The 26,959-nt window shown below is 34.5% G+C and overlaps 1 protein-coding gene across 4 annotated transcripts in view; it reads right to left on the bottom strand.

Annotated features, from left to right (window-relative positions):
- Positions 1-26,959, bottom strand: part of STK3 (serine/threonine kinase 3) — a 211,910-nt gene that overhangs the window by 179,951 nt on the left and 5,000 nt on the right. For 2 of the 4 annotated variants that reach the window (XM_004679699.2, XM_012723058.1), the window contains exons 2-4: positions 11,811-11,891; positions 5,630-5,758; positions 2,509-2,623 (exon numbers count right to left, since the gene is read on the bottom strand). In XM_004679699.2, the coding sequence (XP_004679756.1) occupies positions 2,509-2,623; positions 5,630-5,758; positions 11,811-11,891 (325 nt within the window). Of the gene's footprint in view, positions 1-2,508; positions 2,624-5,259; positions 5,517-5,629; positions 5,759-5,994; positions 6,455-11,810; positions 11,892-26,959 lie in introns of those variants that run through there. The other 2 variants (XM_012723060.1, XM_012723059.1) reach the window with 2 other exon arrangements.

Raw genomic sequence — 26,959 nt, 5'->3', positions numbered from 1 at the left:
GCAAGTACATCATTCAAAATGAAGTGAAATAACATTTTTATACCAAAAAAATCTGAACTTGTATCAGCATCCTGAACTTGTATCAGCATCATACTGATACACAAGGAAACACTAACTGCTAAAGGCCATTGTTCTTCAGAAAACGGAGAAACACAGAAAAGAATAAAGAGCAATAAAAAAAATTAAACATAAACACTGACAACATGAAATCTCTGCTGCTTAAAATGTGAGTTAGAAGAAACAAAGTATATGACAAAAAACAACGGAGTATACAAGCACTAAAAAAAAAAAAATAAGATTTTCATACACTAAGGAAAAGACTTACTGCTCTGTGACCATAAAACAATTAACTATTTGAGGGAGTTTTAATGGGACAAAGATAAGTTTCATTGTTCACATTTTTGAAAGTCAGCCACATGTCTGAAATTCAGATAATCAAGGGTATCACTCAGGCGAACATTCTATAAAATAGGAAAATATTTACAATATCCAAGCATTTTTAAGAAAATAGGATGATACATATTTTTCTGTTGCTAACCTTCACACAATGGTAGCCTTTTTAAATTAGTACACAAATGATAGAAAACTTAAGATACAAATATGCTGAGATTTAACAAGAGCTATTATCAACTACCCAGAGACTGTAACCTCACAACTCTAGGATCTTTTTTCACATCTAAGAATCTGACTCTCCCATGCCACCTTAAGTCCAAGAATTAACATTTTTGTGAGAGTAACAAGTAGAATATTCCAAATGGTTGACTTCTCAATGTGATTACTGATTTGTGTTCTAAAAGGTTATGTGACCAGCTTAAAACAAAATATTTACTCTGACAAGTAATAAAAGAGATTCCTGATGATAATGATCCTGCTTATATCGATTTACAAAAACACAGACTACCTAAAGTTTGTAATTATGGACAAGGAATAAGTACTTAGACAAACTACTTCCTATCTCATCAAAATTACTTAACATTAACATTTAAATTCAAGAAAAATTTTTTTTATCTCACACACATTTACTTTGTATTTTTACTTGGTAACTTTAAATACCCAATGCATTTTTAGTCCTGAAATGGTTTTTAAAAACTTCTCTAACTGGAATACAATTATTTCCAATTAAAACACTGTTCTGCAACTGAAGAATCATCTGATTTACAGAAATGCTAGTTAGGTGCCATCAAAATTCTAAAATATATAGTTAGAAAGTCACAATTTACTTAATTCATTCTCAAAGCAGGGATAATGTTAACATCTGTTTTGTTTCCTTTTAAAAGAAATACTATTTACTTTATTTTCTCTAACCAAAAAAGAAAAAAGTAGGTTAAACTTACAATGTACTTCCCCAATCAAAATTGAAAATGATCTGGTTAACCACAAATTGACTCATGTAGTTAAATATTTTTTTGAATGTATTTTACTGAAACATGTCTGACAGCATATAATAATGTCATAGTAACTGGGTTACAGTTCTACAAAATTACAAATTATTTCACTGATTATTCTTAGTCACTCACAGATAAAAATGTCACTTTTGTTCTTATAAATTATCAAGCAAACTTGATGTACTGCTAGCTAAACTAAGCAATTTTCTAAATAGTTCCTTCACTTGAAGTTAAAAAGATAACAATAAAAGTTATTAAATAATACATTTTACCAAACTAAATTTACAGAAATAAAAATAAAAGTTATGGTCTCACTCTATCACTTTCAAGCATTCTGACAATACTTGGGAAAATAAAGACAAAATTTTTTTCAATTTTTTCTAAAGTTTAGAAGCAAAATTTCAACTGTCTACAAGTCACAGGTTATCATATAGGATATAATGTAACATGTATTATGATATACATAAAGTAATACCATGAATATTATGAACTTTCAAGAAAATTTTAACTATGATTTATTTAACTATATAAAGAATCTAAACACTAATTCTAAATAAAAAAGAAGAGTGCCATGGCCCTCCCTGGTGGCGCAGTGGATTAAAGCACAGCACTGAGAAGCTAAAGCCACTTCCGCATGAGTTCGATTCCCGCCTGCCCCGGAGGTGACCACATGGCGTGGCAGACCTCTCCTGACCCGCCCGCTGCTCCCCTCAGCAGTGGACTTCGTCGATCTGCCTGTTATGCTCCCCACTCTGTCTCTGGTGAATCCTCTCACCCTCCGCACCTCTGGTCTGTACCCCAGTGCTATATGAATAAATAAATAAATCTTTTGAAAAAGAAAACAAAAAAATTAAAAACTAAAAATAAAAATAAATAAAAAAGAAGAGTGCCATGGTGGCTTCTCAGTGACTTAACAAAAATTGTACCAAAAAATAAATAATCACAATTCCTGAAATTGCCATACAAAAATATATGGCTAGTTCTCATATCTCTCACATAAGATCCTTTCATAGTATAAAATCCTTTCTTCACAATAATGTTTTCTAACAAAATATTACCTAATAAAATTCTAAAATATAAATCTTTAGAAATAAGATTAGCTAAACAATTTAAAAATACTTACTGTCTTGTTTCGTAATCTAATTATGTCCGAGACAGAGCCAGCTCCGCAGTACTCCATAACAATCCAGAGGTCTGTATTCTTAAAGTAACTGCCATAGTACTTTACAACATACGGGCTAAAACAAATATAGAGACAATTAAACTTAGTTCATTCTTCTTCAGATTTGTATCTTAATCCTAATACAAATTTTTAACATTTCATAATGCTCCAATAAGTAAACTTCTATTATATATTAAATTGTTTATCTGTAATATTCACTAACTGTGTATAATCTGCCTTAAATTAATAGAAGAAATTTAACAGGATTACAAATCAGAAGGGGCCCAAATGTTTTGAGAGATTCCCAAGAAGGCTCTGCTTTGGCATATCACTTATTATTTAACAAAATGAAAATATTTTCCTTTAAAATATCTCATAGGCCCTCCCTGGTGGCAGAGCAGGTTAAAAAACAGCACTAAGAAGCTAAAGCCACTTCAGCATAAGTTCGATCCCCGCCAGCCCACGAGGTGACCACACAGCACGGCAGTCCTTTCCTGGCCTACCCGCTGCTCCCCTCAGTAGTGTACTTCATCAGTCGACCTGTTCTGCTCCCCACTCTGTCTCTGGTGAATCCTCTCACTGCCCCTGCATCTCTGGCCTGTACCCCAGTTCTGTATGCACAAACAAATCTTTAAAATTAAATAAATAAATAATAAAATATCTCATATAAATCTAAAGGAATATATATTTAGTCAAGTATTAACACTTAATTTCAATACACTCTATATTTCAATGAAGTTTAAAAATTGTCATTCATTTTGGCTTCTGAAAATGCTGGAGAAAAATAATTTTCATCTTTGCTTTAAATCAGACAAATTAACAGCACAGAGTACTTCTGAACTGAGGGTTTGAGAATGATAATAGCCAAAATGTTTAGGAAGACTTTGAAAAGGAGGAATGGCCTTTCCATTAATACTCTGTAGGGGTTTGTTATACACAATAAATTAAACTAAACTAAAAGAGGTAGAGTAACCATATTCACAGAATCAAAAAAGAAGGAACACACAAAGCACCACAAACTAAGTAGAACACAATTTAAATGCTACCAGAGCTCAAAGGGCCTGACTGACCATGGTGGAGCCATCTGATGAACACTGTAGTAAGGGTAGAATTTTTATTGTGGAAAAAAGGGTTAAGTCACTTGAGTCACTTCCGCATGAGTTCGATCCCCGCCTGCCCTGGAGGTGACCACATGGAGTGGCAGACCTCTCCTGACCTGCCCACTGCTCCCCTCAGCAGTGTACTTCGTCGATCTGCCTGTTCTGCACACCCCACTCTTTCTCTGGTGAATCCTCTCACCCTCCACATCTCTGTACCCCAGTTCTGTATGAACAAATAAATCTTTAAAAAAAAAAAAAGCTTCATAATGTAGATGGTAAAATCTAAAAGAGAGGAACCATTTTTATAAATTATCTATTTCTTTCAACAAATATTTGATAAGTACCTACTATATATAAATCAATATGCTACAAATTATACAAGATTTTTAGAACTTCATTCACACTTCCTTCTCCTTTTAGTCTTGCTTTCCTTTCCCCTTCAAACTTTAAAGTAGAGGGCCCTGGTGGCACAATGGGAGGGGACGCAGCACTACAAGCCAGCTGCAGCCCCATCAGTACAGGAGTTTGCCAGCTGCAGCCCCTATGAAGTGTTTTTAACCATTTTTTCCACAATAAAAATTCTACCCTTACTACAGTGTTTCATCAGATGGCTCCACCACAGTCAGTCAGGTCACCCTTTGAGGCTGCAGTGCGAATTCAATCCCCAGTCACCGAGATGATCCGCTTGGCGCAGCTGACCTCTCCTGTCTCATCCGCTGCTCCCCTCAAGAGTGTACTTTGTTGATCTGCCTACTATGCTCCCCACTCTGTCTCTGGTGAATCCTCTCACTGCCCCTGCACCTCTGTCCTGTACCCCAGTACAGGGCATAAGTAAATAAATCTTGAAAAAAAAAGTTTAAAGTACATAATGAAAGAAAGAATTACATTTCTATGGGGTTTCCTCAACCAATAATGTTCGTCATACAACCATATTCATTCAGGGAATGGCTTAATTAGGTTTGCATTTTTTAAAAAAAAAATCCCTCTAGGTTCAGGAAAGAATAGACTAGAGAAGAAAAAAACAAAAAATGAATACATAGGAAGCTGTTTCAGAAATCTGGGCAAGAGCTGCTAAGTTCCAAAATGCACTAAGTTTAAGGGAAGAAATGCATAACAGATAATATCTGAGATCCTGCCTTTCCTCAATCACACTCAGCTAAAATCTATGAAGTACCACACTAGTCCCTGAACTATTTTTAACCACAAGAATAAAATAATAGCGACAGGTAAGTATTAAGCACTTGCTAAACCCTTATACTATGTCTAATCTTTCCTTTCCACATCAACTATAGAAAATACGTTCTAATCAAGTGACCAAATTAATAGCAAGGTCAAGGAAATTTTTGTAATTATTCTGGTCTGGAAGGCTGAGGAATATATATATATATATATTCCATATTCATTCAGGGAATGGCTTAATTAGGTTTGCATTTTTTGGATTCATACCATTTAAATTTCCAGTTCTACAGGTGTACAGGAAATATACAATACAATCTCAATATATAGCACACTCTATAAAGAAAGGCAAAATTGATAAACCCAATTAACAAAGTTCCTCTAGTATTATTCAATCACTTCATTAACCAAAGAGCTTTCAGTATACAGAACTTACATAATGTTGGAAGACAAAGTTGCTTATGATGTTTTAACAACAGAGTCCTGACTTGACCAGGGGTGACAATGCGTCCAGATTCTCCAACATCAACAGTTTTAAAGTCACCAACTGATTCAATTTCGATGCATAAAGCATAAGCTGAGAGTTTCTAGGAAAGTTCTTTCCTGCTTCTTCCCTTCTCTTTTCTGTTGGGAACATAGATATGACTGGGGCTAAAGCAGCCCTCTGATTACTACAAATCTATCCTCGTCTTCCTTGAAGGATTAGAAAAGAAAATTAGAAAGTAAACCTAAACAGATGACCAAAGAATGCATTTTACTATACATAAATTTGTTAAAATGAAAGTAAATTTAAAATCATTTTATACCTGTCACATTGCTGCATTATTGAAATTTCTTTGATTATTTCCTGAAGATCTGATTCAACAGGTACTTGTTTAATTGCCACAACTTGACCAGATTCCTTATGTATTGCTTTAAATACACTTCCATAAGACCTAAAATAAAAAACACATTTATAATTTTCCTCCTTCAATCATAGTTATTAGAGAAAAACATGTTTCTCGAGTAGTGTTTTTAGTTTAAAATACCGTTTAATGATGACAAATTAAACAAATAACTAAATTGTATATTCACATAACTGTCTCAATCATAGACTTTAAAAATTTATCAAAATCACTAAGTTAACATAAAGATTCATTATTATTCTTATTAATGAAAGAAAGAGACTTACGGTTTGTCAACTCAAACAAATGCAGCATTAAGAAGATACAAATGGAAATTTAAGTAATGAAATGTAGATAAAAACAGCTAACTTCTCAAGATAGTAGAAATAATTGAGCTCACCTTAAACAAAATCACCCCAGATATCAAAGTCCCATCCCTTTCCAGACTATTTTGGGACAACTGAAAACCTCGGCTAGGAACCACATGACAACAAAGTAAAAAAAGCAGACTGTCTTCAGTCATCTAGTCCTTGACTTATTGTTCCATGGTCTTTTCAAATGTTCTTTCACCATTGCCTTCTCAAGAGCAAGACAACATACTCAAAAAAATGAGTAGTAGAATATAATGGCCATTTGCCAGAAACAGTCTCTGCAATGCCTCCTGAAGCTTTTAGTTAAACATTCATGTGTTTAAAAATAATAATAAAGGGCCCTCCCTGGTGGCGCAGCGGGTTAAAGCACAGCACAAAGAAGCTTAAGCCACTTCCGCATGAGTTCGACTCCTGCCTGCCCCGGAGGAGATCCACATGGCGGGGCAGACCTCTCCTGGCCCGCCCGCTGCTCCCCTCAGCAGTGTACTTCTTTAATCTGTCTGTTCTGCTCCCCACTCTGTCTCTGGTGAATCCTCTCACCCTCCGCATCTCTGACCTGTACCCCAGTTCTGTACGAATAAATAAATCTTTTAAAAATAATAATAATAATAATAATAATAAGGAAGGTATTTGTATTTTAGAATTAATTTAAAAAACAAGGTAAAAACTGCTACCAGTTAAACATTTAGTGAAACATTTTAGTTAAACATTCATGTGTTAAAAAATAATAATAAGGAAGGTATTTGTACTTTAGAATTAATTTAAAAAACTAGGTAAAAACTGCTACCAGTTACTAAGTTTTCACTGTAAGCCAGATACTATGCATGGTATTTTATACATATTATCAAATTCAACCCTATCAACTGTGAATAAAACACTACTATTACCATTTTAAAAGATAAGAAAACAGTGACTCTGAAACTAATAACCAGCAAGACCAGAATTCAAATTTTATTCTAAATCCAATGAACAAGTTCTTCTCACTATATTACTTCTACAGAAAAAAAAAGAACAAGTCATTAAGGATGTGAAATCTTTCCTAATACTAGGAAGCTATGCAGAATTACTGTCAAATTTATAAACTTTCAAAATAAGTAAAAAGTGATAAAGCAGCCAGGTTAATTAAAAAAAAATTTTATCTTACCCTCTCTTTCTCTATAATCTGAAATAATTTAATTTACTTTGATACCCAAAGTCACCTTTGGGATGTGATTGGACACACACACACCTCCCTTCCACAACCATGGATGTGTGTATATGTGTGTGTGTACCTCTGTACACATATGAGGTCTGTACACATACATGCATATACGTGTTTGCGCATATATGTGTACACACACATTCATATAATGTAATGTAGATTTCAGTGCCAAACTATCTACTGTCAGTTAAGAAACACCATCACTCTCTTCTAAGATCTCCTCAACACTACAAAAAAGAAGCTAGAAACCACTTGTCAGAATTTCTTTCTCTAAAGGAATCCTAAGACTTTGACAATGGAAACATGAATGAAATCCGAACAGCAAAAGTTGAGAGGAAACCATTTTCCAAATGAAGCTGTAGCAGATGCACTGGCAGATGAGAAACACAGTGGCTTCCAGCTAAGCTTGTGCAAACCACCACAATGCTGGAGCAAATCTTTACAAAGATTATTAAGGAATCCAGCAGACCCCCAGAGAGCATGTAAGGAACACCCACTACAGTGCTTCCGGCTGAGATTTTCAACTTTAGCTTCTCTGACCTTCAGCAGCAGCCTCCATGGACATTGCATCCGGGCCTTCCTACAAATTATTTGAACTCCCTAATTTTATTTTAACTCTTTATACCCATAGTACATAGACTAGCTTCTCCTTTCCTGACCAATCCCTGCTATCAATAAAATGTAGCACAGAAAGGAGTTGGTTCCAAGAAAAGGGATCCTAAAGATAGAAATCTTGGATTAGCTCTTTCTTAGATGTGAATTTTGACTTCAATGCTAGTAACAAGAAGAACACTGAGAATCTATAACATCCCATGGAAAAACTGCTATATTTTACCACTGCCCTTGGGTTCCCTAGAGTCTAAGCAAAGCTTTAGAAAAACAAATAACTGTATCAGTAGAATGCTATGGTGTAAACAAGAGTAAAAGAACTATAGAATGAGCTGATTACTCCTTCTTACACTAAAAGTTATAGAATATAACAAGCTCAGGGTCTAAGTTCCCAGCTCAACACTGAGAGAACAGACAACTTCTGAATGACCCCTACATGTTTCTTAATTCTTCTAGGTAAAAGACTGAAGTTTCTAAAAAACAAACTCAAAAAGCCTAGTCTTGCTAGAAGTTAAATTGCAAAATACATAGCGAACTGAATGAATTCACAGTACTACATCTGTTACGTTAGACTTTTTAGGTGTAAAAAAAAAATTCTTGAATTAGTATTGGAACTTTAGCTAGCTTCTTATCCATCTTAGTACTACAAAACTCCAACCTTAACAAATCTCCCTTGTCAGCAAAAGCAATCCTAACCTACCTCCCAGTCTGAGATTAGCTTCACAATGCTGAAAGACCTCACGTCAGCTAGTCACTTTTCAGGAGAATGTAGACCTCCTCTAGACCATCCCACCAAATCTCTTAGGTCCTTCGAGAACAATTAAACTTAAGTCCTCACAGACAGGGAGATGAATATAAAATCTGATCCAAGAGCAGCTACTTCTCACACCAAAGTTTTATAATATTTTACCAATTTTTATTATTAATAGAACCCTAAATAGCATGCATGGGAATGAACTCTAAGATTTTCAAGAAGAAAATAATTTACTGATATAGATCCAATTCTAGAAATTCCAAAAATTTCAAATATCAGTATATTAGCATTGATAGTTGGGAGTGTCCTAATAGTATGCTAAACAAGTGAACGCAAACCTGGATGCAACAGTAACCTACTTACATGAGATGCTAGTGAGCTTCATATACATTAAAGGAAGATCAAAGGCCCATGTAGATGGAAAACTGGAAGGGATTTATTATATGTAACTGGTTTGTCCACCCCCTTACTAAGTTCATTGAAAGAGTCCAAAGGGTATTATCTTTATCTAAAGTGCAGGTCAGAAATAGCAAAGATGCCTACTTTGAAATGAACTCCCTAAATTTAATAGATGATGAAATTCATTAAGCAAACAGTGGTAACATCTTTGAGACAAAGGATAAAGACAGAGTAGCAAAGTAAACTGAATTACTTTTCCTTTTTTGTACATGTAGGTATAGATAATAAAATAGTGGCTACATAAAAATAACTACAGTTATTTGATTTTAAAGACTGGATTAGACTTGGCTGGTATCCTCTTAAGTGGCAGTAAAATACACATTAAATTCACCATTCTAAATGTAACACTGTTGTACAATCATTACTACTCTCTAATTCCAAAACATGTAATCTATTTTCTAAGTCTATGCTTTTAATCTCTTCAGGGCACTTCATATAAATGGAAGGTTTTCAAAGTTTTTCCATACTGTAGCCAAGTATCAGTACCTAACTCCTATTAACAACTAAATACTCCTATCTGTGAGTAGATAATTTTCCATAATAGGATATATCACATATCATTTATCCATTCATCAGATGATAAGTATTTGGGTGGCTTTCACATTTTTGGTCAGTGTAAATACTGCTATTATAAATTGCTATCTTTTTTATTTTCTAGATAGATATTTAATCATCTTCCCATCCTTTCTGTGGTAATTGATCTTTTAAGTTTTAACTTCCATGTGGTGAGTCACATAATTTAATTTTACTAGTAAATCATGTACTTCTAAATTTTCAAGAGAGCTGCTATCGGGCAGGATATAGTCTCTTACCTTACCAAATCATTTTTCTGTATTGGTTCTATCTTCCTTTATTCCAAATCTTCTAGTTTTTGTTCTTTTTTCATTAGTTAAAATTCTACGAGGGTTAGCTATTTCATTGATCTGATCAAAGAAAAAGCTTGTGTGTGCATTTATCATTTCCATATTTTTGTTTTCTATTTTATTAATTTCAGTTATTTCTTTCAATAATTTCTACTAGCCTCCAACTCAAGTTCTTTAAATAAGAACTAATTTCTTTTAATTTTTTTGTCTTTCTTCTGTAGTCATGAAGTTATTTTAAACTAAATATTTTCCCTGATTGTAGTTGTGCTATATTCTATAGATATTGTTATAATATGACTTCCTTTTTATTAACTTTTGGCTAATTTGTAGTTCCTTTCTGAAACACAGGTTATCTCATATTTATGTTTTCTAATTTCCCATTAATGCAGGGTTTATTAAATTGTAATAATTTGTTTCTAAATTTTGTCAACAGAAATGTAACCTGCAAACTCATTTTAAAATATATTAGCTTTTTTTTTTTAAAGATTTATTTATTTATGCATATAGAACTGGGGTACAGGCCCAGGGGTGGTGAGAGGATTCACCAGTGGCAGAGCAGGGCACAGAACAGGCAGATCTATTAAGCACACTGCTGAGGGGAGCAGCAGGCGGGTCAGAAGAGGTCTGCTGCACTGTGTGGGTCACCTCCAGGTGGCCAGTGATCCTACTCGCACTGAAGCCACTGCAGCTAGCTAGCTGTGCTGCATCCTACCCTGTTGTGGCACCAAGGAGGGCCCTATGGGATATTTTTTAAATCTATGGTCCACAAACATGAAAAAATAGAAGGAATGCAAAAAGAAGTAAGATATATACATACGTGTGTATGTATGTATGTGTGTATGTATGTATGTATGCCTATATATATACATATATATTTTATTTAAATTTATAACTCAATACTTCATAATATTCTTACATATATTCTTTACTTTTTGTCTATTATTCTATATAATTCTGAAAGAGACAGTATTGAAATTTCCCATATGATTACACTTTTGTTACAGTTCCTTGACATTTTTAGTTGTTTTAACTCTCACAGCGTCTGACACATATATATTTCATTATAACTATTAGAGCTTGTCCTTTATAACATTACCTAATGTCCCTTTTTATTTAATAGAGATTTTTTAACCTTCACTAATTTACCAGAATACATACTGCTAATCCTACTTTCTTTTAGTTTCTACTTTTTTTGTTCCTCTAATAGATACATATATCATTTTAATTTGCAGTTACCTAACACAATTAATGATGAACAACCTTTCATGTATATATGTGCCATTTGCCTATCTTTCTTAAAATCTGCTCAATTCTTTTTATCCACTTCATTTTTAAATGATTTGTTTGATTTCTTCCTATTAAGTTTTGAGAGTTGTAAAACACATATTCTAGATGCAAGTTCTGTCAGAAATATGGTTTGGTTTGTGAATATTTTCTCTTTGTCCATAGCTAGTCCCTTCATTTTCTTAATAGTACCTTTTGCTAAGGGAAAAACTTTCAACATTAATAAGTTCAACTATTCTTGGACAAGGAAAAATTTTTAATTATGTATTCAATCCGCTTGGTATATTTCAAAAGTGGTAATACTTTTCTTCATTTACCAATGAAAGAAGTTAGAAATTAACTTCTTAAAGGAAAAATCAATGGCAAACAAATTTCCTCAGAATCATATATACTGTGCATCCTAGAAAAAAGACCTTTACAAATACATATTGATTGATACAAAATATAATTATGTCTTGCCATTATTATGTAATTCAAGCTGATGTCTTCCAATGAAAAATGAATATTACATAGTATGTTTTGTCTATCATCTGAATACTACTTTCATATTTTTTGTACTTACCCTTCTCCAAGCTTTTCTAATACATCAAAAACTTCTTCAGGTTGCTTAGTCAAACTGTCTTCACTCAGCTTTTTTAGCTTACTGATAAAACAAAAATAAAATACTTTCAGGACTTTAAAATTTTCAATTTTATTCTTATCAGGAAACATATTAGATATTTCAAAAATCAAACAATATAAACAAGTATACAGTAAACAAGTATTCCAATCCTTGTTCTTTATCTTCCCAGGAACAGTCTCAAAAACATTAAGTCAATCAACAAGGTAATTTACATGCCTACTAGGAAAAGTTTACAAATTCCTAAAATTCAAGCAAAACCCTGCATCAAAAATATTATTTACAATGTCAGAAATTCAGTCAAAAATTACTAGATACATGAAAATTCATAAACTAGACACAAAAAGAGAAACATAAATTTAATCAATCAAAACAGTAGTTTTAACAGAAAAAAACCTTACAAAAGAAATTATAAAAATATACCATGAGGCCCTCCCTGGTGGCGCAGTGGGTTAGGGCACTAAGGAGCTAAAGCCACTTCTGCATGAGTTCCATCCCAGCCTGCCCCGGAGGTGATCACATGGTGTGGCAGACCTCTCCTGACCCACTCGCTGCTCCCCTCAGCAGTGTACTTCATTGAACTGCCTGTTCTGCTCCCCACTCTGTCTCTGGTGAAGCCTCTTACCACCCCTGCACCTCTGGCCTGTACCCCAGTTCTGTCTGAACTAATCAATAAATCTTAAAAAAAAAAAAAATACCATGAACGGGCCCTTCCTGGTGGCACAGCGGGTTAAAATGCAGCAGTAAGAAGCTAGCCATAGCCCAGCCACTTCAGTGCAAGTTCCATCCCCATTCAAGGAGGTCTCCCACATGGCCTGGCAGACCTCTCCCGACTGGCCTGCGGCTCTCCTCAGCAGTGTACTTTGTCCATCTGCCTGTTCTGCTCCTCACTCTATTTTGATGAATTCTCTCATTACCGCTGCATCTCTGGCCTGTACCCAAGTTCTATATGCATAAATAAGTAAATGTTTTAATTATATACATATATAATTTTTATAAATATGTGCATGGTATATTTTTATCATATCTTTTTATAAGATTTTTTCTGTTAACACTATCAATGTAGTGAGCTCACAGATGTAAGGGAAAATGGAGGATGGGGCAAAGAACTAAAATGATATTTTAGAGATCAAAAGAAAAATGAGATATCTAAAAAGGAAATTTCATGGGATAGGACTTAAACAGATTAGAGAGTACAACAGAAAAGATAAATGATACCTATATATGTCTGTATAAACAGGTAAATATACAGATAGATATGGATAATTCATAAATATAAAAAGGGAGAACAGTTGCTACATTGCAAACTTTAAAAAGATACAGATGCAAAATGTAAATATATACATAAAAGGATAAACATATATACAAAATGAGAGAAAAGCAAAGAATAAATATGAAGATGACTGTACACTTCCAGTCAGGCACTATAAGTCAAAGACATTGACTCTTCTCTGGTGCTGAAAGAAAATCCAATCAAACTAAAGTTCTATATACAAAGGAAATGTTTCTCAATAATGAAAAGGAAACTTTTTAATCAATTGCTAAAAAGATTTCTTCAGACTAAAGGAAAATGATGCCAGAGAAATCATAAATCTAGAACAGCAGCAAAAAAAAAAAAGTCTGATAACATGAGACAGGCAAAGAGAAAAAATAAGAGTGAAATAAAAAGATACTATGAATTTTTTCAAAAATTATATTCCTCTCTCCCTCCCTAATTAATAGAGTAATATAGCAATATTAATATAGGAACTATGTTCCAACTAATATAGGTCACTAAGTAGAAGGAGGAAATTAAACAACCGAAAGGAAATTAAAACAAACAAAAAACATACAAAAAAGAAGCAACACTAATTAGTAGAAGGAGGACCAAAAGGTAAGGATTCCATTTTGAACATAGTGTCTCTGAGGAGACAGCAAAGTAATCAAAAATGTTTTTAGTAAATTGGAAATAATGAACAAGCTGAGTACAAACATTTCAGATCTCAAAAATGTGTATTTGGACATCTTTAAAGACAGAGCACCCAACACCACAACAGTGAAGGCAAAGATAGATGGGACTACATCAAGTTAAAGAGCTTCTGTACAGCAAAAGAGACATTACAAAAAACAGACAGACAGCCCACTAATTGGGAAAACATTTTCTCACACAAAAGTAGTGATAAAGGACTGATCACAAAATATACAGAGAACTGATGAAAGTCAACAAAAATAAAGTAAACAACCCCATCAAAAATGGGCAGAAGAGCTAAAAAGACACTTCTCCAAAGAGGAAATGCAGATGGCCAACAAGCATATGAAAAAATGTTCAACATCACTGTAATAAAGGAGATGCAAATTAAAACCACAATGAGAATGGCACATCTTCAAACAACTAGCAACAACAAATGTTGGTGAGGATGTGGAGAAAAAGGAACTCTCCTGCACTGCTGGTGGGAATGCAAACTAGTACAACCACTATGGAAAACTGTTTGGAGGTTTCTCAACATGCTAAACATGGAGCTTCCCTACAGCCCAGCAATCCCACTCCTAGGTATCTACCCAAAAGACACAAAAACACTGATTCAAAAAGATACCTGCACCCCCATGTTTATTGCTGCTTTATTTACAATTGGAAAAACATGGAAGCAGCCCAAATGCCCAAAGTAGATGACTGGATTAAAAAGATGTGGTACATGGGCCCTCCCTGGTGGTGCAGCGGGTTAAAGCACAGTACTGAGAATCTAAAGCCGCTTCCGCGTGAGTTCGATTCCCGCCTGCCCGGGAGGTGACCACATGGCGTGGCAGACCTCTCCTGACCTGCCCGCTGCTCCCCTCAACAGTGTACTTCCTCCATCTGCCTGTTCTGTTCCCCGCTCTGTCTCTGGTGAAGCCTCTCACCGCCCCTGAGCCTCTGGCCTGTACCCCAGTTCTGTATGCACAATAAATAAATCTTTAAAAAAAAAAAAAAAAAGATGTGGTACATATACACAATGGAATATTACTCAGCAACCAAAAAAGAGAAACACATGTCTTTTGCAGCAACTTGGATGGAGCTGGAAAAGATCATGCTTAGTGAGATAAGCCAGAAAGAGAAAGAAAAATACCGGATGGTTTCACTCGTAGCAGGAGTATAATGGACCAGGCAAGAAAATACCAAAAATAATGAACAACCATATACCAGAGACATTTTGCGGGGGTGGAGTGGGGAATGAGATCAAAAACGGGGGAGAGGGGGGGAGGGAAGCGCATGGGATTATGGTGATGGCACACGGGTGACAGGGTGATGGGAAACCCGCGGGGATTACAACTGAGATGGAAAAAAAAGTACAAAATGATGTAAAAATAAACTGTTATAAAATAAAAAAAAATGTGTATTTGTGGGTCATTTTGACCAAAGTTGAAGCATAGGGTGAATAAACTCAAGAAGGAATTAACTATATTGAAAAAGATTAAGTTTAGAACAGAAAATGCATGGTTATTATCAATTATGAGCTAGAAGAACAGGTAAAATAGAGAAACAGAAGCAACAGAAAAATCAAAGCCAGAGAAAGAGAAAGCATCAAGAAACAGTGATTGGAGGGGCATAGAACAGGAAAAAGGTTGCTCATCTTTCCAAACATTGGCTGATAACTTGCAACCTAAAAGCAGTTTCTGTTCTATGCTTCAACTTTGTAGACAGGTTGTAACTTTTACTAATCATATCTCTTTATACCTTTGCTAAGATTTTGACTGCAACTCAGAAACAAACAAGCACAAGCTGCTCATAATTTGCTAAAGGTTGGGAGGTGGGGGTTTAGTGGGGTAAAATAGACAGAAATTTTCCCAGTTTTATTTTCAAGTACTATTAAGTGACATTAAGTACATTCACAGTGTTGTATGACCATAACCACTATACATTTACACTGCTGTATAATCATAACAACTATCTCCAGAATTTTTTCATCTTTCTAAGCCAAAACTCTTTACCCATTAAACAATTTTCAGTTTCCTTCTCCCTCAGTCCTTGGTTATCACAATTTCCAGTACCTATGAGTCTCTTTATTATAAATACCTTATACAATTGGAATAGTACAATAATACCACTAGAACAATTTAACAGCCCAAAACAATAACTAGAATAATACAGTATGTTATAAATGCCTCACATAATTGATACACAATTCAATATACAACAGGAATAGTACAATAAAATACACTTTTGTGTCTGGCTTTCTTCATTTAGCACATGTTCAAGATTCATTTATGACAACTGCATTCCTTTGCAAGGTTGAATAAACAACACTATATGCATATGCTGAATTTTGCTAATATTCATAGGTCAGAGGGTTGCTTCCACCTACTATGAACAATGCTGGTAATTCTAATGTGCCAATTATCTCTCTGACTCTTTGCTTTCAAATCTTTTGTGTATGTACCTATAAGTGGAATTACACAATCACATGGTAGTTGTATGCAATAATGTTGCCAACAACTCAAAGCCTGAACTGTTACATTCCCTCCCACAATGTGAGAGTTCCAATTGCTGAACAGCCTCACTAACACTATTTCTTAGGTCTGTTGTTTTGTTTTTTACAATAGCCATCTTATAAAGTATGATAAACTCATATTTTCAAAAACTCATGAAGGTGCTCATCCTCTAGTCCATCCTTTAGCACACCACTATTAATGTCAAAATGTCTCAAAGTTAGGTTTAAATAATGAACATTTTCTAAAATACAGTGACAATCTTATATTGAATCCATAAAAGCCATTATCTTCCCTTCTTCAACATAGGAAGTATATTTTACTTCAAATTAATAAAATTCAAAGAATTTTTTCTGCTCATTTTTGTTTAAATCCCAAATAGCTTTTAAAATTTAGCAAATGTCTAACTCTAAAGTAATAAAACTGATTTTTAATAATATAATAGCTTATTTTTACATTATTTTGTGCAATTTTCCATCTCAGCTGCAATTCCCTTGGGTTTCCCATCACCAAATCACCCATGTACCATCACGAAAGAATAAAACTGATTTTTTAATTTAACTACAACACATATATGCAAGCTGTTGTTTTATCCCCGTGGAAAGTTAGCTATTTCTTCAAAGGACGTTGACATCATGCACATAGTTTAAACACTTTGGAAACTCTTCAGAGATGAATGTTTCACAATTACTATTTTATTTTAACTTCACAAAACCAAAAGAAGATAGAATTTTTACCACCTTTCACAAGTGAGTATACTGAAACCTCAAAAAAGTAACTCGTCTCCTACTGCACTGCAGTGAATAGGAAAGCTGAAATTAGAACTAGTTCTTGATTCTAAACTTGTTTTAGTTTTTTTCTGTTTCAACAGTAAAGCAGATGTGGTTTGATGATCACATAATATATTACTTTTATAAAATTACATTAAAATTTACAGGGGCTTAATTAATTTGGTGTTAGAATAAGCTAAAAGCCACCTAAGAAAACAGATGCCCTACGATGGACAGAAGACTTTAAATTAAATGAAAGTCTTATTTTCCAATTCTATCATAACATTTCCTCTCAAGTTGGGTACTTTCCCAAAAGTACTCTAATATTATAATTTCCTGGCAAAGAGCTCTAAATGAAAGCAGAATTCTCTCCTTTCTTCATCCTTGCAATCTCTCATTTTTAATTTCTAAGAATTGTTTCACTTACTCTCAACAGGAAAGTGACGAATCCTTCTAACTTCTTGTAACCAACCTACAGGAGGTTAACATACACTCTACCCTAGAAACATTACCATATTCACTTTGTTAACAACTAATTTAAAAAAAAAAAGATGCAATGTAAAAGAATAGTTAAAAATCCTGCACATATCCATGTCCTACTAGCAAGTAAAGTGGTATGAAATACGCAGACCTGCAAGTCTCATTAACTTTTTTAATAGTTTATTAGAAAGACTTTTAAAAACACTCAACAGCCTTACCAAGCTTTGGAAAGTAAAAGAAGGGAACAGAATTTTTAGTTGATTAAAAATAAAAAGATGCTTCTACATGAAACATGCCAACCAAATACCTGCCATATAGAAAAATTCACTACAACTTATGCCAAAAACACACTACCTATACTTACAAACTAGATTTACTCATATTTCCTACCTCACTTATTTCCCTATATTTCAAGTTCTAAAAATACAATATACTCACAACTCATTACTCCCACTGTCAGAAAGATACTAGAATCACAAACATTAATATACTAACTACAGGTATAAACATTAATAAAAACATAATTTAAAACTAATTTCTGACCATATTCAGACATCTATATCCTTTAATGAGTTCTTTACTCATTGAAGATATGCTTGCTTGTTCATAGGCTTTTTAAAGATATTATTTATTTATGCTTAGAAGAACTGGGGTACAGGCTAGAGTTCCAGGGTAGGGGGTTGAGAGGATTCACCTGATAAAGAGTGTGTTTCAGGAAGATCCATGGAAACACACTGCTGAGAGGAGAAGCGAGTGGGTCAGGAGAATTCTGTCATGCCATGTGGGCCACCTCCCTGGCAGGAGTTCAAACTCAAGCTGAAGTGGCTGCAGATAGCTTCATACTACTACACTTTAATCTGCTAAACTACCAGGGAGGGTCCTCATTGAGTTTAGAGATGATGGACAATGTATGCTGTAGCTGTTTTCCACTGTTTGCACAGATGGACAAATGTGCTTTGATTTCACAGCATGGTGTAATTGCACAGCAACAGCACATATGAAGCCATTTCTCGGTAAACAAACTAAGGGAAAGAGACTGAGAAATAGTTCACAATCTTGGTGTTTTTTGAAAATAATTTCTTCTTAAATTGGATTTTTACTCGTTTTGATTTTTTTAAAGAAATAAAAATTTAAATTTCAGCTGTATCCAATAGAAAAACATATTATTATAAGACAAAGAATCTGAGTATCTCATCCGTAGAAAATAAAAATAAACTACTGTAAGTGTAAGGTTTCTGCATTTGCACAGATAACAAGTAATGTTATCTGAAAATTCCAGTTTTCTTTGGTAATACCACAAGTCCTCAAAATTTAAGTAATGCTTAAATGACAAACTTTTTAACTTGGGAATTTTATTATTTTTTAAAGTAAAATCTTACTCTTTTTTGATGCAAAAGTTATTTTCATATTAAATTTTAGAAACTTAGAACTGTTTGCATTAATTTTTTCTCTCCTTCACTGCATAACAATGTTCTTCAGTGAAATATATTTTCAAAATGTAACTATGAACACAGAAAAAGGTCTCTAGTAAGGCATGCACTCTTCTTTAAAATACAGAGATCAATTTCCTGTGGGACTATATAATAAGCTAAGTAGCAGTTCCATTATAAGGACAAAGCAATAAAAAGAACCTATAGCAATAAAAGACAAGACTAAGTTTTGGGGAAAACCAGCTACATGCAGCAACAAAGCCTCAAACACACCAAAAAAGTACCCTTGACTATTTCAATAAACTAATCTATGAATATCCATGAGGATTTTTCTAAACTAAAATTTTAAAAATAATATGTACTCAAGAAAGCAAATAATCAGTCTCAGAAGATTGAATAAATTGTCTTCATTTTGGAATGTTTTCTCTCAAAACCAGTTCTTTTCAAAAAATTTTTTATTGTTTTAAAAGTATAATGGGTAAGGTAGGTTAGTACTTCACTTATTCCAAAAATCATGCAGTAGATACCACACTTTCCAATGCTGCTAAATATCTTTGAAGTTACTACCTTATTTCCATTTTGGCCATCTCTTTAATGACACAAGTTTTAACTAATATTAATTAAAAGCTGACTAATCAAGAGCCCATTTCTGTATGGGGGAGAGGAAAACACCATTTTCTTATCATTGGCCTGGTACTTGAATTCTCCTCTATTAGGAAAAAAAAAAAGAAAGAAAACTTGGATGTACATGCTAAGAATAAAGAACAGAAAAGGGAAACTCAAACTACCAGAAGAAGAAAATCAAGATAATTTCTTCTCAAGAGTTTATTACTACATACATGTTTAATTTCCACAAGAATTTTTTTGGAATTCTAACCCTTCTAATAAAGAAACTTGTTCTTAAAATTCATAGAAATTATATGAATAATAATTTTTTTTCATAGCAATGATTTGTCTCTAATGTCTATGATCCAAATTTCACTGGTTTTTAGCAATTGTTAACAATAGTTAACTCCTTAACAATTCTTCTCCTTAACAATGTATAGGGGCTATCTAGTATGTTTTAACACAGAAAGTAATTACAGCAAAATTAATTCTTTTAAATGACAAATTACCAACTATGTAAATAAGATATATAACTTTACTTAAAAGCACAATAAAACTTAAAAAGAAAGCCTATAGGCCCTCCCTGGTGGCGCAGCGGGTTAAAGCACAGCACTGAGAATCTGGAGCCGCTTCCGCATGAGTTCGATTCCCGGAGCCTGCCCCGGAGGTGACCACATGGCGTGGCAGACCTCTCCTGGCCCGCCCGCTGCTCCCCTCAGCAGTGTACTTCGTCGATCTGCCTGTTCTGCTCCCCGCTCTGTCTCTGGTGAAGCTTTTCACCGCCCCTGAGCATCTGGCCTGTACCCCAGTTCTGTATGCACAAATAGGTAAATCTTTAAAATAAAAAAAAAATAAAAAAAAATAAAAAAAAAAGCCTATAGAATATTAAAAGGTAGTAACACATGGTATTTATATCTGGATGTGTTTCATATGATAACTGATCATACTGTTATCAGTTGGGGATGATTTTATAAAGCAACTTCCAGCTTTCCTGAGTGTTGTTTGTACAAAGATATATTTTGTATGCAAGACAAAGCAGGCTGAAAGTTCTACATACAAAATAAGACCTGATAAGTGATAGTGGTGTTATTTGTCTTATGACTACTGCATAATTTACATCTTTTTTATTTAAAAAAGAAAGTAGATTGCTAAAAAAATTTTCAGGCGAGAAAGACTCAAGGTTTGATACAAAGACCATAATGGGTCAAAGATTAACCAGAGCAAGACAGGAAGGACATGTAGGCAAAAGCATACTTAAATGTCTACTTCAGAATGTATCTACATATGCCTGATATCTAACTCAAATAAATACATGGCAGAGATATATTCAGGGAAAGAAAGTCAAAACAGCAAGCGCCATCACATTTTTGACAGACTATCCTACAGTTTAAAAGAGTCCTCCAATATGTGAATAAAACATTGTTTAAAAATGAAAGGATATTACGGATGGTTTTACTTACAGTGGAGTATAGGAAAACAAACCAAGGGGACAAGCAAAAGACAAAACTAGCAACCTGACCACAGGTCTATGGCATACAACAGGGGAGGAGGAGGAAGAAGGGTCAAGCCTGGGAAAGGAAGAACACAAGGGACTATGATGGTTCACAGGTGATAGGGTGGTGAACAGGAATGAGGGTAGAAACCAAGTATTATATAAAAAAGAACAATGATGTAAGAAAATAAAAATAAAAATGGACAGGATTATTTGTGCCCAAGTTAGGGTACTGAATACTCTTTCATATGCAAAAAAAAAAACCAGATTAATTCCAGGGGGAGGAAATGGGGAAAAATGAGTCCTGAATATTTTATCTTAACAGAAAGGAAGAACACTATCAAAGACCCACTAGGGTTATATTATCTCCTGTAGGGGCTCTCACTGACCGGAGATGGGACAATTTGAGCTTCAGTACCAGTAAATGCAATGAATTTAAATCCACTGAGTATTTTTCAATCTATTGGCTCAAAAAGGCATTAAAAAAAATAGTCATCTTTCAAAGTAAGAAAGAAACAACTGGTAAGAGAAATAAGCATTTATCCTGTCTCTGAAATTTACTGCCCATTTGCAGTTAATACAGAGAACAAAAAAACATACTGAATAGCACTTTGAGTAAGCAAGCAGCAAAATTAAGACTGTGAAAAACTACAATTTCAATAAGTTAAGTTCTTCATCAAGAAAAGGGAAAGAAAACTGATGGCAAACTAACCAAAAGAATAAAAATGACAATTCATACCAAAACTATTCTTTAACAGGCAAAACTAACCTAGAGGTTGCAGCAATACACATTTAGGTTCTTACTATTAAAGTCTCAATAATGGGAAAAGACAGTAATGACTTGGATAGAGCACTCAGAAGGATATCAGAGAGGAGGGCAAAGTTCTGCTTCTTAACCTGATAACTACACCAGTGTCTGCCTGACAGTAATACATCAAATACAGTAACTCACCTACCATACATCTGTTTCCTACTGATGTTATTTTCAAAAAAAAAAAAAAAAAGGTATTTTTAAAATGCAGCTTATCAGGGACATCTGGACATTTCAACACCTAACTGACTATGTTTCCCTTTCAATAGTCTATGACAAAAGAAAGAAGCAATTAAAAGAAGTCTGTGCTTATCATTTCCTCCTTATCTACTTACTCTTCTAAGATAACCAACTATTATCATATTATGAGCCAATCAAATTCACTTTTTGGGAGTCTGATGTTCTAATAGACTAACAAAAGTAAGGAAAATTGTTCCTTCCCCACCCAGTCTTCTCCCAATCCTCAAGCAGAAAACCCAGGAGGCAGGCCTGAGTCTTTCTTCCTTGTTCCTCACATGCAGTCTCTCAGTAAAGCCTTTGTTTCTAATTCTAAAATATTACTCAAATATATCTATTTCTCTTTACCCCTAGTGCCCCCACCATCTCTAAGAATGAACTACTGCAACATTCCCATAAACATTGCCTGCTTTTATCTTAACCCTCTACAATTTATTCTATCCAAAACAGCCAGAATCATTCAAAAGCATTAACTATTTAAAATCCTGTTTAAAACTCTGTAGTGACAGCCTGCTGTACTCTAACTTAAATGCAAATTCCTTTTCAGTGCCTGCATCTCATCTGTCACTTTCACCCACTCTACACCCCAGCCAAGGCTTCATTTCAATTCCTCTCATACACACTAAACTCTTCCCTACCTCAAGCCCTCCTTAGTTTTTCCCTCTACCAAGAATACTCTTCCCCTGTAACTCACATAAACTGTCAACCTCTTCACAACTTTTGTATTACCTTCTCAGAGAAGCTTCTTCCAACTGCCTTATTAAGTTCCATTTTTATGTACTAATAAATGTTATTTCTATTCTTCAATGATCAAGCTTCAACTAGGATGTATATTCTATGAGGGCAAAGATCTCATCTCTACCATTCAATAATGTATCCAGCATCTGGCACTTGAAAGGCAATTGAAAGTAAGTAATTAAATAATTAATTAAAGGCTGACAGCCAATTTTTACCACACATTTTGATTAGTCATTCTTTTCCCCAAAGGCTAGTTTTTACAAAGAAATGAGAGAACAGAACCCAGCAGAGATAAGAGAGATTATATGGTTCCAGGAGAGTAAAGGAAATTAGCTATTACTTTCAGTGTATACTTTACTCAACTGAATAAAAAGTTCCTCCTAAACTTCAAAATAACTTTTGGTTTTTTGATCCCATAAAAGCCAAAAGCCTACAAATGAAAAGATGATCTGGACAGAGAATAATATCCCATACTTTGAATGTAGAAACTATCATCCTTGGAATTACAAATGTTCAATGGAACAGCTTAAGTGCAGAGACTTAGCCCAGGGCCCTGCAGGTTTGTTGTTTCCTTCCTGGTGTTGGCCATTCCTGCACCATGCTCTGCCAGGTCATCAGTCAAGCAAGAAGCATCTTTATCTTAATGCCCCTCTTTGTATTTACTGGAGTCAAGAGGTGCTGGAGCAGCACGGTATGTTGTGTGTGGGTTTTGTCCAGATGTCATCTGGGATAGACAGAATAACCCAGAACCATTAACAAACTGGGTCGCAATGAGCAATACAAGTTCTACTCAGTGAACGGGGATGACAGCAAACTGAAAAAAGAAAGTCTAGACTTATAAATGAAATATTTCACTACAAAGAGCTTAAAATTAAGGTCTTCCAGAAGTCATCCACACGGAGAGAAATACTACCCATCGAAATGTACAAAATTAAAATTATGTTCATGTATCATGTTGGAGCTTACACTGATTAGTGAATATATGAAAAAAAAGTATTAAAAGAAGTCAGTGCTTATCTTCTACACACTAATGCCCCCATCATAAGGAGGGGATAAGGAGGAAATGATAAGCACTGACTTGTTTTAATACTTGGAAAAAAGTGTTCAATGTTCCCCAATTTTATAAGAGTGACTACTGTGTTAGAAAGAGAGTGTGTATATCAAGATACTTATTTTTGTGTCAAGATACTTGGAAACACCTGATAATCTGACTCAATCATTTCTTCACTAAGATGTCTAGTATGATACAAATTGTATAGACTAATTCATAATCTACATACAACAGTACCAACATGTACATCTATATTCTGTAATTTTGCTATTTTGTTTCAAAGTCATTTTAAAGATAGACCATTTGATCTACTGTTAAGAAGTTCAAAATAATATGCATCTTAATATACATGCATGCACATAACTTAATTTTAATATTCATACATGTCTGCTTACATATTTACTACTTTCAACTTGGACTGTAGAAAGACAACTGTAATAAAATATTTTAAATACAAAATAGCTGCTTTAGAGTTAAAACTTCTTGAAATTACAAAAATCCTAGCATGTAAGGGAATTCAACGTAAAATCACAACAAAAAGAAGCTTGAAACAAAGAAGTAAGCTTCTATCAGGGAGATTTTCTCCTTATAAGAAACAAATCTGAAGACTTTGGTAGTTAGAGAGGGTGGAGCTGGTAGGGAGTCAAAAACTGAAGTCATCATAATTATGGTTCAATGTTTCCAGCGCATGGACTCATTCCACACCAGAAGGCAAATGAGCCTTTGCCTGGTCACAGCCTTCACATAGTACATTTTGCTTTGTAAACTCTGCCAGATACCATAATCATTTGCTTTTTCCCATAATTTAATTGAGGCACCCATGAAGTGTTCAAAATATAGCTGTTAAACATTCATTTCTCTCTCCCCATCAGCTTTTCCCTTTCTAGAATATTAAAAAATATCTCTATTATATACAGGTTTTTACTATGACACCACTCTGGATTCCTTTTGCAATGTCACCAGGACTTTTAAGTATGGCAATGGAAATGAAATGTTTCCCATCTGTCACTACTACACAGGCTGGCAATACTTTTCAACCTTCAGGTCACAACCCATTAATAGGATATGAAAATAATTTGCTGGGTCATAACCAACAGCTCAATGAAAACAGAACAAAGAAAATAGAAAAACACCAGAAAGTGTGACTCAGTACATTTCATGAAACTTCTCTTTCAATTTTATGTTTGTGGGTCTGTACTGGGTCTTGTTAGCATTATCTTAATTTGAAAGCCACTAATATATATATGACCTGAAGTAATACTACATCTAGTTCATCAAGACATCTCTGAAACCAGAAAAATTAAATTCTAAGCATTTTTCTGCCCTTGCAATCCAACTAAGAGGTATTTGATTTAAACCTATTATTAAAGCTTTACTCATACACATATCTAGAATGAGACTTCTTCAGAAAAACAAATTTCAACCTAGTTGTGTTTACCTTTTCTTTACCTTTTCTAACATTTCTACTAATACATGCTATATCCCAGACCCTTAAAGAAAAATGGATAAATTAACCACTGCCAAAAGTTAACTGAAGACTGAGTGTATCTACTATTTCAATTTGCAACTGAAGTTTGCTCACCAGGAACTACTCAGAAATTACTGTCACACTGTCCTTTTCTCTCTCTAGGAAGGGAGAGTCTATTGACTATTTTCATCACAGGACCTAAATCAATTCAATAGAGTTGTTGCCACCCAAATAAAACAAGAAGAGTCAACAGAAATATGCTTTAGGGAGGACCGAGTGATTAATGATAAGAGATGTTCCTCTTGGCTCAATTTTTTCCTCTTGAAAAACTCATACTTCCTCCATTTGTCTGCCTCTAAAATTGAGAATTTCCCCCAGGACCTCCTCGCTGAAATTATGAGTTACTTAAAAAACCTCAGTTTTTTAAGAGTTATTTAAAAATATATATTTATTTATGCTTATAAGAACTGGGGTACAGCCAGAGTTCGGGGGGGAGGGGTAAGAGGATTCACCAGAGATGTAGACGGGAGCAGAACAGGCAGAATGACTGAAATGTACTGCTGAGGGGAGCAGTAGGTGGGTTAGGAAAGGTCTGCCACTCCAAGTGGGTCACCTCCCTGGCTGGGGATCAAACGTGTGCTGTGGTGGCTGCAGATAGCTTCATAGTAATGTGCTTCAACCCACTGAGACACGCCTTAAGAGTTCATCTTCTCTAAATTCATGCCTTTTGCAGCAACATGGATGGAGCTGAAAGGGATATGCTTAGTGAAATAAGCCAGAAAGAAAAAAGAAAAATACTGATGGTTTCACTATTAGCAGGCACATAAGGGACCTGGAGGGGGAGGAGTGGTGAAGCAACTATAATAAAAAAAAAAAAATGAAAAAGAACAAACAACTATATACCAGAGACATTTTTACAGGGGTGGAGTGGGGAATGGGATCAAAAATGGGGTAGGAAAGGGTACATAGGACCATGGTGATGGCACATGGGTAAATTGGTGGTGGGAAGTCCACGGGGATTACAACTGTGATGGGAAAAGATACGAAATGAAGAATGATATAGAAATAAATTAATAAATAAAGTTTAAAGACATGGTTTTAAATTTTAAAAAGTGTTCATCTTCTCAAAGACAACTCTAGCTCCACAGTTGGTCCCTTTGATGATAAGCACACAAGAATTTTACTTTCTAACATTTCAAAGATACATGATTTAGAAATACAGACATAAGGTCCACCCCCCATTCTGTGTACAATGTCTTCATTATTTTGCTGATACCCTTTTTCCTGTATGTTGTGTTGCTTTGTCCCATTCAACTCAATTTCTAATAGCTGAGAATTTCCTGCTCTCTATTTACCTCTACTTCTAATTTACAGTCTAATGTCAGGGCTACCAATGTCGGTCCTTTGTACGGAAGTAGTTATAATACCCTTCTATGTCCTCACCCCTTTACCTCTGCTTTTACGTTTGATAAACTTTTACTAATAATCCATTCATACACAGCAATGTTTTCCTTTATGAAATGTTTTTTATCGTACTTTTCATTTCATTCACTTTGTAACCCAACA

The sequence above is a fragment of the Condylura cristata genome, unplaced genomic scaffold (genome assembly GCF_000260355.1).
Source record: "Condylura cristata isolate star-nosed mole 26May11 unplaced genomic scaffold, ConCri1.0 scaffold00009, whole genome shotgun sequence".
In the NCBI taxonomy this organism is placed as follows: Eukaryota; Metazoa; Chordata; class Mammalia; order Eulipotyphla; family Talpidae; genus Condylura; species Condylura cristata.
Note: the sequence above shows the minus strand (reverse complement) of the source record. Positions and strands in the feature narration are given on the sequence as shown.